This window comes from Acromyrmex echinatior, chromosome 12 (genome assembly GCF_024713525.1).
Source record: "Acromyrmex echinatior isolate Ae372 chromosome 12, ASM2471352v2, whole genome shotgun sequence".
Taxonomy (NCBI): Eukaryota; Metazoa; Arthropoda; class Insecta; order Hymenoptera; family Formicidae; genus Acromyrmex; species Acromyrmex echinatior.
Window position 1 is genome coordinate 5,680,476 of NC_141863.1, and position 12,155 is coordinate 5,692,630.

At 37.6% G+C, this 12,155-nt stretch overlaps 2 protein-coding genes across 3 annotated transcripts in view; both read left to right on the forward strand.

Annotated features, from left to right (window-relative positions):
* The window catches only part of LOC105149556 (hypothetical protein), a 165,690-nt gene that overhangs the window by 32,811 nt on the left and 120,724 nt on the right, over positions 1-12,155 (forward strand). The gene's annotated exons all lie outside the window — the stretch shown is intronic.
* LOC105149557 (uncharacterized) lies at positions 4,480-7,855 on the forward strand. The gene is made up of 2 exons (XM_011062058.2): positions 4,480-5,597; positions 6,985-7,855. The coding sequence occupies exons 1-2, from the start codon at positions 4,817-4,819 to the stop codon at positions 7,767-7,769; spliced, it is 1,566 nt and encodes a 521-aa protein (XP_011060360.2). The 5' UTR covers positions 4,480-4,816; the 3' UTR covers positions 7,770-7,855.

Sequence of the window (12,155 nt, forward strand, 5' to 3'; positions counted from 1 at the left end):
TTGCTTTACTCAATATGTCATTAATTTAACTATTAACATTAAGACAAAAGAATTAAATAATTTAACTTAGAAAATGTATTGAATTGGAATCAAATTTAATTTTATTATTCACTAAATATTTAATATGGACGTATTCTGAAATTAAAAAATTTAATCCCAAAAAAATTTATTTGCATTTATTTAACATTTTTAATATACATGGAAGTTCAAAATAGTTTGTTCATTTTTCATTTATTTCTTATATATATATATATATTTGTGTCTCCAAATAAATACGATAACTTCATATTTCTCTTATATTTCTTGCATATATAAACTTTTTTTTCTAGATCGTGGTTATCCTTGACTTTACTTAAATTTACATTTGATTTCACGAACTCACGATCCTTCTTTAATTTGATAACACGGTCTTTCTCAGATATAAAGTTATTTCTCATTTTGCAACAACTCTCGCGTGATTTTGCAAAGTCCTTTACTTCGGCAGATCCTTGAATACTTCACGAGGCGACTATTAATAGAAACGCGAATCATGAAGCGGGATCGTATGGGGCAAGGTTGCTAAAGGAGTGCCGTCGCCACTTCGCGAAGTCGGTCGTACGTGCCTATTAATAAACAAAATTAATCGTATTTGCACAGATGCAATGTTGCAGAGCGTGCAATGTCGCATGATGTTCATTTGATGTTCCAATGGGACGTGATAGTTTTTGATCAGAGTATCCGATATATCTAATCAAGCTAGTCATATAGTCGAGATATTAATCTACAATATTTCATAACGATAATTTGATTATTAAATAAAATATCATCGTACTTCAACATGTATCTACAAAACATTATTAAGAATTAAATTAATTAAATTAATTTAATTAATAATAATAATAATAATAATAGCTTTATTGAACGCTGTACAGGTTTACAGTTAAATTGAAAGCAACTTGTATAGTGCATGATAAAATACAATATCCAAAGCATATTACAATAGGCGTGGCTGATTGGATGGTTAACCTGAATAACTAATTATCAACGATAAACATGTGGAAGTAACACAATTTACTGAATGTAAATATGCACGTATATTAGACATCAGATTATTGCTTTGTTTAGTACAAGAATATCAAGTGAACTCGATGAACAGTATACTACAAGTACGATAATTAGATGAATAAATTATGATTATATAAAATGTTTAAGAAGCAAAAAGATAAACTAGTAATTCGATAAAAAATACGTAAGTACGATGGATTAATGTAGAAACAAAGGCTTAATGAATTAAAATTCAATCAATAAGCTTAAAAGTTATTATGAGCAAAACTTTCAATTTAAAAAAACTGGGATTTAACCTTTAAAGAGCAGCGGTTTTTACAATTCTTATAGCTTAATTTCCTTGAACAAGAGTTTGTTATCATTTATTATTTTATTATATGTTTACCTCAAAATGTAATTATTTCAATGCCACTATAATGGCTTTCCCTTCCTATAAACGTTAATGCTAGTGAATAATAAACAGTAAGTGTATTAAAACACAGCTTAGCTCATCTAATCCTGCTCACATAATAAACACTAAGTGCATTAAAAAACTAAAGCTTACCTAAAGCTTAGATCATATAATCCTTTAATTCTATTGATTATTAAGAATATCTATAATTATACGAATTTCAACTTTAGTTCCTGTTAAGGAGTAGCCTAAATCATTTAACAATATTGTTTCCTTCGTTGTGGCATCTCTGTATCGATTTTCCTCCTCGGTACTGAAATCACAACCGAGAGATTCCCAGCAGCCGAATTGTGGGCTTGATGCTGGTCATCGCGCGGCTCGCCACGACCCATGTCGAGGCCGAGGCCGACCGAGTGATGCCGAGCCGGGTCGAGCAGGACCGAGCGGACAAGCTTAACGAGCTGACGATGCGCGCGTACGTTTCGTTGCAACGCGATGCGACGCGACGCGACGCGACGCGGTTACGCGCGGCTACGCGCGGAGCCGCGATAAAGCCGACGAGCAGAGCGGATGCGCCGTTTCGCAGCGGGTGACGCGACTGCAGCTGCACGCCCATTCAGTAGCGGCCATACATTACTTAAACGCCAAGGCGCATTCATTTTCGGCGTAAATGAAGGCTTCGCTCGTTCGGAAAGCTTATTTGATTTGGGGAAAAAAAAACAGAATTGAAGAGATATTGCTCGATTGAAACGCTATTAACCTCTCAAAATTGACGTCAAAATTTATAATACAGTACTAACTCTGAATCTATAAAACCATTTAATTTGTGTTAATTAAAAAACACTATATAATTAATTTCAAGGAATCAGAATGACATATAAAAAAATACTTTTCAATCGACACAAACTAAAAATAACATAAGTCAATGTATAATTTCGCACTCAACAATTAACTATGATAACACATATGGTATTATATAACAGTTACGTTATGGAGTGCGAAATTATAACGTTGATGTTAAATTATTTTTAATTGGTATCGATTGATTATAAGTATATTTTAATAAAAATAATTTGCAGATGTAACATAAAGAAAATTGTTTCACATTTTTGACAGAGATTTGTAATCGAGTGAGTCTAACAGACTCATCGTTAACTCTGGAGGGTTAAATCTGTGTTTAAAAGATAATCGATAACAAGCTGCCACGCGAAATTGCCATCTAGTTTGTTTCAATGCTGTTTCATGCTGTTACGAGTGTAAAATAGTAATTCAAAATGCGAAAGTTTCAATGAAACAAGAGAAAAAAAGTTATTTTCTTAAAAAATAAAGAGATTTATTGTCTCTCACATACACACATGCACATATTGATATTCTGAGAAAGTAATTCCTTTCTATTAAATTCTAGAGGCTGTAAGATTAAAGCCGATATTTATCGTCAATTTTTATATTAATAAGACCTTCGTAAGTACATAATCTTAAATAGTACAATCTTAATCCTTAATATATATGATGGATCATTCATGAGTTAATTTTCATCACATTTAGAAGTATAAAAATTATTAAATGATTCTTATATATTTGTAAGGTCGTGTATTAAAAAAAAAAGAAAAAAAATAGAGATCACCCAGACAATATTATGCCCAAAATGCGGACCTAAGACGTCTTATGCCTGCATTTGTGATTTAATGTTATCTAGGCATTATTTAATCAAGTGTTCCTATTTCAAAGAAAAGAAATACCAGGACCTTATTGTGAATGAATGACCTTATCATATGAACTAAGGATTAAGATGTTATAAACTAATCAGATGCCCATATTCATAGCCAATCCTTATATTTAATGCTTGGTTTATGCTTAGGTCTTAATCCTAAAATCCTAAAATTCAACCAATAGAGTTACCAGTTCTAATTGGTCCTATCTGAAATCTGCATTCCATTGGCTGAACTGGGCATTAATCTTTCTTAAATTTATCTTCAGATTCTCTTATTGGCTATTGAATATCTAAAGATAAACTTAAGAAAACTTTAAATATAAGGCCTGATTATGAATACTGGCAAGAGAATCACATTAGTATCTTGAGATTAGTATCTTTACATAAAATAGTCTTAAAATAAGAACTAAATACCAGTCACAGAATCGTATTAACATCTTAAGACATTATTTGATTATAAAATAAGAATGGACTATAAATACCCCGATCTGTATCAGCCAAACCCAAACTAACAATAACAGTAATTATATCAATATTATAATTTCCCATTTAATACAAATGTAATATAACACATATATTATGTATAACAGATCCATTGTTGAGCAGGAAATTATATTGATGTAACGTTATTGCTTATGTTTATGTTCAACAGGAAGCTATTAGAGAAAACAGCTATGCCACAAGGAGTTGATGAATTATCGATTCCTGACTACCGACATGATTGTTTCAGTACAATCAATGATTGCGTTTATCAGAGAAAATTAATTAGTTAGAGTTTAGTAATTCTTTAACACGATTAGTTTCTGCCTTTAGCCCTTTGCTGGATCTAAGTGTAGAAACCAATCATACTAAAGAATCACTAAACGCTAATTGATTAGTTTCTCCGCTGAACGTAACCAATGCTATCTATTGACGAGAGTAGTTTCAGCCATGAGAGTAGTTTTTATCGAATTGCATTCGATTCGACGAATATTCCAATTAGTGTCCTAATATCATCGTCGATCCATTGGTTATCCGCTCGAGGCTCGCGTGTACCTCCGCCCCTGCTCGCTCTTTCGAGCGCCCGCGCCAGTGGTGGTTTACTCGCTCGGCGTCAACCCGCTTCCCTCCGCCTGCCCCTTACCACGCGCGTTCTCTCTCTCGCGTGCGCGCGCGCGAGAGACAGGCAAGGCGAGGCGAGGCGAGGCGAGGCGAGGCGATGCAACGCGTTGTCCGCGCCGCGCGGAGCCGCGCGGAGACGCGCTGATTGTGAGTCGAATCGAGTTGGGTCGAGCCGCGCCGAGCGGTGCCGAGCGGGACCGAGCACCGGGGTCGAGCGGAGCCGAAGGCCCCGCGGTGGCCGCGACGCGCGCGAGTAGCACCACACCGCCGGAGCGTGTGTGTGCGTGCGTGCGCGTTTCTCTCCGCTTTACTACTTCAGTACTCCGCTCCGTTTTCCTCTTTGCTCGTACTCTCTTCTGCCTGGCCGTCCGGAGCAGACGCGGAGAACCGAGAGAGTGAGAGAGAGAGAGAGAGAAAGTCCGTTGTTATCCTTGGCGCGCGTCGTCAGCGTCAATCAACCATCAATCGTAATCGTCGTCATTATTGTTTGTTATCTTCGTTAATCACCGTCTACGTATATCTTGCCGCGTGTGTACGCCGCGTCCTTTCCTACTGGCCCGCGCGCGTGCATGGACGACACGCGCGCACGAGCCGACGAGGATATAGCCCTGGATTCGTCCCGTTTACGCTCGTCCGCTCGGCTCGGCTCCGCCGCGAGCATCGCCGCTGCCGCTGCCGCTGCCGCTGTCACTGCCACCGCTGCCTCCGTAGCTACTACCACCACCTCCACTACCTCCTCGACCGCCGCCGCCACCTGCCGCGTCGCGAGACGCAAGAAGAAGAAGAGGAGGCGTCAGCGACTTGTTATAAGCAACGACGACGTCCCTGCCGTCGCCGTCGTGGTCACATCCCGTGGTGTTACCACTTCAAGTAGCGTCGCCGTAGCCGAAGACAACACCGCGACCGACGTCGCCACCACCGCCGACGCTGTCGTCGTCCTCGAGCCTAACGCTGACGCCGCCGCTGCCGCGAACGCATCCACCGCTGGAACAGACCCAGCGGCGGCGCGGGTCGATAAACTGAGGAGCCGCCTCCACGGCGAGCAACACATCGCGGCCGGTGGGGAGGCTCAACAGCAGCTACGCGTCGGAGGAAGCGGCACGCGTGCGGCCGCCTCCTCCGTCGGCACCACCGCCGGCGTCACGCTTCTCAATCGACGCGCCGGCAAACGCTCGCCACGGCGATGCAACGCCGGCGGACGTAGAAGCGCGATGACGATGGACCTGCAGCGGCTAATCAACGAGGTGCACGCGAGGCCCGCGATCTGGGACCAGAAGAATGTCAACTACCACAACCGCGATGTCATACTGAAGATGTGGCGGGAGATCGCGAGGGCATGCGAGGTGTCGAGTGAGTATAAGGATCCTCCCCGGCCTCGGATATGCCTGGATCGACGGATGATGCTCTTCCTCTTCACCCCCGCTCAATGTATTTCTCGTCCCTGTATTTCTCTGTAATATATATAGTATTCTGCGTGTACGTGTTGCCACGCACGTGTGCAGTCGTTGGTTGCTGGTCCGCGAGATTGGTTGACCGCTCGATGGGTGGGTGGGATTCGCTGGGTACGTCGATTGGTTTGTACGATGTTCATATGATTGTTGAGCTTCGCGACCCTGAGGTCGTTCGAGATATCTCGTTATGCGTAATATGAATCAAAAGACGAAGGCGTGATGAGATGGAGAAGGAAATAGAGAAAGAGAAGGAGAGGTGAAGGATCGAACGGGTCGCCGCGATTGCGGAGCGGACCCGGGCGGCCACCAAATCAAACGCGAACGCGGACCGCTCATTGGAACCACGCTCGTCTCTGGAAGGTCGATAGCTCGCGAAAGGAGAGGCCGGCCAGAGAGATAGACTGCTAGTTCACGCGGATCTCCGCCAGGTTGCACGTCGATACCGCACGACGGACTCTGGCATGAATCGCCTTTTTTTCCCTTTTTTTTCCCGAAGATGTATGTACGTACATGTGTACGTACAACGCGATTGCTCGCGGTAGCACGTGCGCGCGGAATGCAAACACGTCTGTCACGACAATCGAAAGTAATGCCGATTGTAGAACAATACTCTGGACAAGAATGCAGATACTTGTTTGACGAAGCACGCGAGAGTAGTTAAATTAAAATTGCTTAGATATGCCGAAATGATGAAAATGAATAAATCGAATTCGATAGATCCTTTGCCACAAATACGTATTATTCTGATTAGAATTATGACACGAAACGTAGCGATTTTAATTTATATTTTTTTATGTATACAGAGAAAGGTTTCTTTGTTATACGGTTAAAAAAAATTTCTTTGATTTGAAATTAAAATAAAATAATTTATTTGATTTTACAAAATTATATTCAAATCAAAGAAATGACGTTAAAATCAAAGAAATTTTTTCCTTAAAGTAACATTTCTTTGAATTGAATAAACCTTTTTCTGGACTCTTATCATTTTTGCGTATATTTGATTTTCTAACATTTCGTCACTAAATTAAAGAGTTTAACGAGTGGCAGCTAAATTTTGGCAGAAAAGGAATATTAAGGATACAGTTTTCGAGTTTTTGGAGTAGGTAATATCCGAGCGGAACAAAAAGTCATGATGACATCAAAATGGCTCCAAAATGATTATTAAACACTTTTTTTCAGTCAGTTTGACATTATCGTGACCTGTTGTTCTGCTTAAAGTCATCATACGTTCATTATCGATCGCTCTTTCTGAATCACGTAAAGACGTGATCATCGCTCTGTTCCAGCGGATGTCGCCAAGTCCAAATGGAAACATCTACGCGACAACTTTCGAAACGAGCTGAAAAAGACCTACCGGGGTAAATGCGACGGTATCGGCGGCACCGAGCACGACTCCAAATGGGTCTGGTTCAAGAGCCTATTCTTCCTGCGGGACCAAATGAACTCAAGGGTGATCGGCTGCGCTCTGTCACAAAACTGCGTTAGTGCGGTCGGGATGCGTTCTTCGCCGGATGGCACGCAGATCGAACCGCAGATCGACATTCTTGAGGGCCACGAGGAGACTCAGTTCGATGACTTGGACGGTGACTCTTGCCAGTCATTGCTATCCAACGATGACGGCCTGCATCAGGTGATGCCGCCGCCAAAGATGAACAAGATAATCAGTCGGAAACGAGCGCTAATGGACGCGATCGAAAATGATTACGGCGTGGAAGTGGATCGAAAGCGATATGAATCATTGCAGAAGAGGCTGGCGATCGGTCCGGAGGATGAGGACGACACCTACCACTTTCTCATGAGCGTACGAAATCCCCTGAGAAGCCTGCCGCTCGATAGGCAGATGTTTGTTCGTCTCAAGATCCAGGAGTTGGTCTACAACGAAATCAACTCGCAAAATCAACAGCAGCAGCAGACCGCAGGTCGTGGAATCTACGACGCTTCCTCACAGGGCCAAGATGTGAAACCCCCGCGCGCCGGTAATGGCGACGTCGTCAGCGACATGGCGAATCCGGCGTCGTTGCTACAGAACTGCACGCCCGAGGGCTCCGGCGACGATGCGTTCTTCGGCTGACGAGAGCCCGTTTGCTGTTTAATTCGCTAATAGGACGTAAGAATTATAATTTTAATAGAAAATAAACGATGGTATTTTTTCAGTAACCTTCGCACGATCTTTGCGCGATCTTTTTTCTTTCCACCCCACATTATGATATCCCATTTCCAATTCCTTTTAATTCGTATTAGAAGGAAGTCAGAAGTTTTCAATTTGAATCTCTAGTCGTACAGTGAAATTTTTTCGTCAATTTGAAAAATTGACTGAAAATATCGCAAGAGAGTTTTTTAATTTTATATTACTCGTTATTTTTTTTTATTTTTATGTAATTATTAGCGTGTTATTGGAGTGTTTCTGACGTTATTACATCTTAATTTTTATTGTTCTCTTTAATGATTTACAATTAATAAAAATTAATAATATTCCATACATTCTTTAGATAAAATTAAATGCAATTTTTTTTAGTATGACACAATTTGAGCTAAATATAATGTGTATAAATAACATTTATATATTTAGCGAATTTATAAGACTGGAATGAACTCCACACGAGTAATGAAGGATTAGAGATAATGCTCACATGCTAAGGGAAAGGAATTGTTTCTCAATAGATGCAAGTATTTGCATTTAATATCATGTTAAGATAATCAAAGGAAAGTTTTATAATTCACCATACTCATCTAAATTTCCGCAAAACGAATACACAGGCATGTTTATAAAAGTGAATAACATCGCTCGATATACATATTTTCATATCGCGAGAATGATACTTAAAATATCCTCTACCTTGGTTGTCGACTGGGTAAGCTTTTTAATTAATGAAGCACCAGCCGCCGGTACAATTAGTGTTATTAGCACCGCGTGGCTCACTTATCTACGTCACAGATAGAAACCTAATTATATTCTGCCGTGATAATTGATTTCTCGGTTCGCGTATTGCCGCATTTTTTACTCTTCGTGATTAAAAGACGGGTGTCAAAGCATCTCATGCTATATTGACACTGATCTAGCTCAACACACGCAGTGATCAGACTAAAAGAATACAATGTGAAAGGATACGATGCCCTAATCGAGGGAAAGCAATCTGGGAGGATGCGAAATTGATCAAATTTATCAATGTCGATATATATCATGTTCGTTTACTCTTTATTTTTCCAAATGGTCGCGCGTGAGTATACAATGATATATCTAAATTGATTTGTATACTCTAAACTATTTAACGAACTTTCTTCCGCACTTAAATAATAGTAAATATAAAGTATTTTAATCTCAAATCGAGTATAAGTTTGAGATTTTCGTTTCCAACAATAACGAGAACAACCAATCTTATTGCAGAATTATATTTAATACTATTTTAATTTTTATATTATTGGAATTATTGTATTATTATAAATTGTTATGTTATTACACAGAATTATTGAATATTATATATTTCAAATCATTGTATTATTATATTATTAAACGGAATTATTTTATTATTATAAATTATTATAATTACAATAATTTTATATTATTATGAATTATTTAATATCATTATAAATTTCTTTAAGGTATTTGTGGCAGTCACAATTTCAACTTGCTCATGTGTGAATTCAGTCTCGAGTATATGTGTTATGAGTCGTAATTATAAAATATAATTTAATAAGTGATTTTTACGTTAGCACATATAAAGATATATTTATTAAATTTATGAATAAATAATACATTATGTAATATTCAGGGAACACGTTAACCTATTTAAGTCAGAGATCAGCTTTGTACACGTTGTGCGAGACACACTGGTCTTCCCTTTTCATGAATTCTAGCTGTTTCGACGAGTTTTCTGAAACAGACTAATGAGGTACGGAACATGAATAGAAGTATCACACCTGCATCATTATGACATTTCTCGAGGATTGTAAAACCGCTAATAGCGCTGAAAAGACCATATTTCTCTCGCAAATCTCTACTTGCTAATTTAAATGCTTTTGTGCATGGATTTTTGAATAATTAAAACTGAAATTAACGTTTTTAAAATCTCAATATACGAATTATTTTCAACGTGCTTTCATAAAAATTATATTTTTTATTTAATATTGAAATATTCTGTCTTTTATGAAATGATAAACATATAATATATAACAAAATTATTATGGCTAGACTTTTTATATTTCGATAAGAAATTTATTAAACTGATCATGTTTCTTTTAAAATAATATTGGTGAATAACGTTATACGTTTTAAAAATTAATGGTACACTGTTCTTTGTGATATATTTTTTCGCTATGCTCGAAAGAGAATTCATGTGGGTAAAATACGAGGGCGTGTAGACACGATTACTCCACCCTATGCGTTACAAGTGTAATAGAAAAACAGAGTTATTCTGTTCGGGCTGTTGATGGGTGGACATCGATCATTTAATGGTCACGAGTGCTGGGACAGAGCATATCAATCATACTTTTAAAAAAAGAAACTAACTGTCACAACGATGATTAAGTTTAATAGGAGATAGCGTTATTATATATATATATATATTATATATATATATATATATATATATATATATATATATATATATTAAAATTGTACATATATATTACAATTTTTTAAAAATTTTAGTGAGAAACGATACAAACAAATGTGTAGTACAAATTATGAAGAGGATATTTTTTAAATAATAATTTTAGAACTTTTAGAAGAATGGAGGAGCTTAGGAGAAATACCAAAAAATATATTTTATTGTCACGGATGTTTTATCATTTTTCACAACGATGATTAAGTCTGATAGAATAGCGTTGTTTTATATACATTAACTAAATTTAGTTAAAATTATAAAATAAATTTAGTTAATATAAAATAACGTTATCCTGTAAAACTTAATCATCGTTGTGGCAAGTGCTAAAATATCCATAATGATAAAATATATTTATCGATATACCTATTATAAATTCTTCATTCTTTTTAATTTCTAAAATTTCAGCATTTAAAAAAATATCCTTATAAAATTTTCTAATAAATAATTTTTATTAGAAATTAATAAAATAGTACACCAAAATATGTTATAGAGATTATTAAGGGGATATACTTTAGATATCAAATTTTAGAAATTTAAGAAAAATAAGGTGTTTATTATTGAAAAATATATTTGATTGTTACGAAGAATTCATTTATCTAATTTTACAATTCTTTCTCTAAAAATCTCTCCCTGAGCTCACAGAGATTTTGTAACAAGCCGATACATCGTCGTCGATTCAATTTATGTAAATTTCACAACTCGATTAACGGCGATACTTCATCGAATCGCGTTACGTACCGACGTTGGCAAGCTAATGGACAGTTATTATGTCGAACTATCGTCTGACCGGCGAATAATGGTCGATGGATATTGCTGCGGATGGGCGATATGGAAGCGCTAATTTTGTTGTCGCATCGAGTCTACGCTGCGTCGAAATGCAAGGCGCATATGCGCTCCCTGATCGCTGGCTGCGTATACGCATGCACGCATGCATTGTCCCCGTGTATCACGGCGTCTATATCAAAAGCCTTCTCGTGGTGAGGCTATCGAGGGTGCTCCAATCCAACATTCATCACTTTTACTATTCTGATATACCGAGTGGTTGATTAATCGTTGATCCCCAAAAAAATTTATGTTTGCATTCCGTTCCGCACGGAATTTCGCCTTTTTTTTTACAAAAAAACATTTTGATAAACGACACACGGAAAAAACGATTTTTGCTAAAGTACTTAGTTTTTGTCGTACTTTGTACCTAAATTTTTAGATAAATGCAGATAATTGAAAATAATTTTTTCGATTCTAGATTTTAATCCTTCTCAGCGAGGAAGTGAAATACAAAGTACGGCAAAAACCAAGTATTTTTACTTTAAAAATAATTATAAAATAATTATATAGGAAACAAGCATAAAGAGCAAACGCTGCCAAAAGACATTCTAGCAATCAGCTTGACCATTCATAATTATTTTAATGATCTAACAAAATTGATTTTAGATCTACACAGGAAGAACGATTTTAATGAAGTATTTAAAATTTTAGCTAGAAATAAATCTCTGAAAATAATTTTGTTGGACGATCAAAATAATTAAGAAACTCAAGCATGATGAATAATGTCACAAAAAATTTTGATATTCTAGCAACTAGCTTGAGCAATCTATAAAATTATTTTAAGTGGTCCAATAAAATATTATCAGATTTGTATCTAAAGTTTTACTTCATATTGATACTTCAGCAAAATTCTGGGGCGCCGAATGGCTCACCGCTCAATGCGATTGACTCACGATCTGTAGATCCGGGTTCGATTCCATTTGCGCCTCGCATACGCGATTTTTCGCAGTTCGCCGTTCTGATTCGGCGTTAAACTATCAGGTTCCCATATATCGAGTGGATATATGTATGAATCCTTCCAGGCTGAA

Bases quoted from the DNA above. Each gene is read 5' to 3' on its own strand.
- LOC105149557 (XM_011062058.2), top strand. From the start codon at position 4,817: ATGGACGACACGCGCGCACGAGCCGACGAGGATATAGCCCTGGATTCG. The intron at 5,598-6,984 runs GTGAGTATAAGG...GCTCTGTTCCAG, and splicing joins GAGGGCATGCGAGGTGTCGA to CGGATGTCGCCAAGTCCAAA.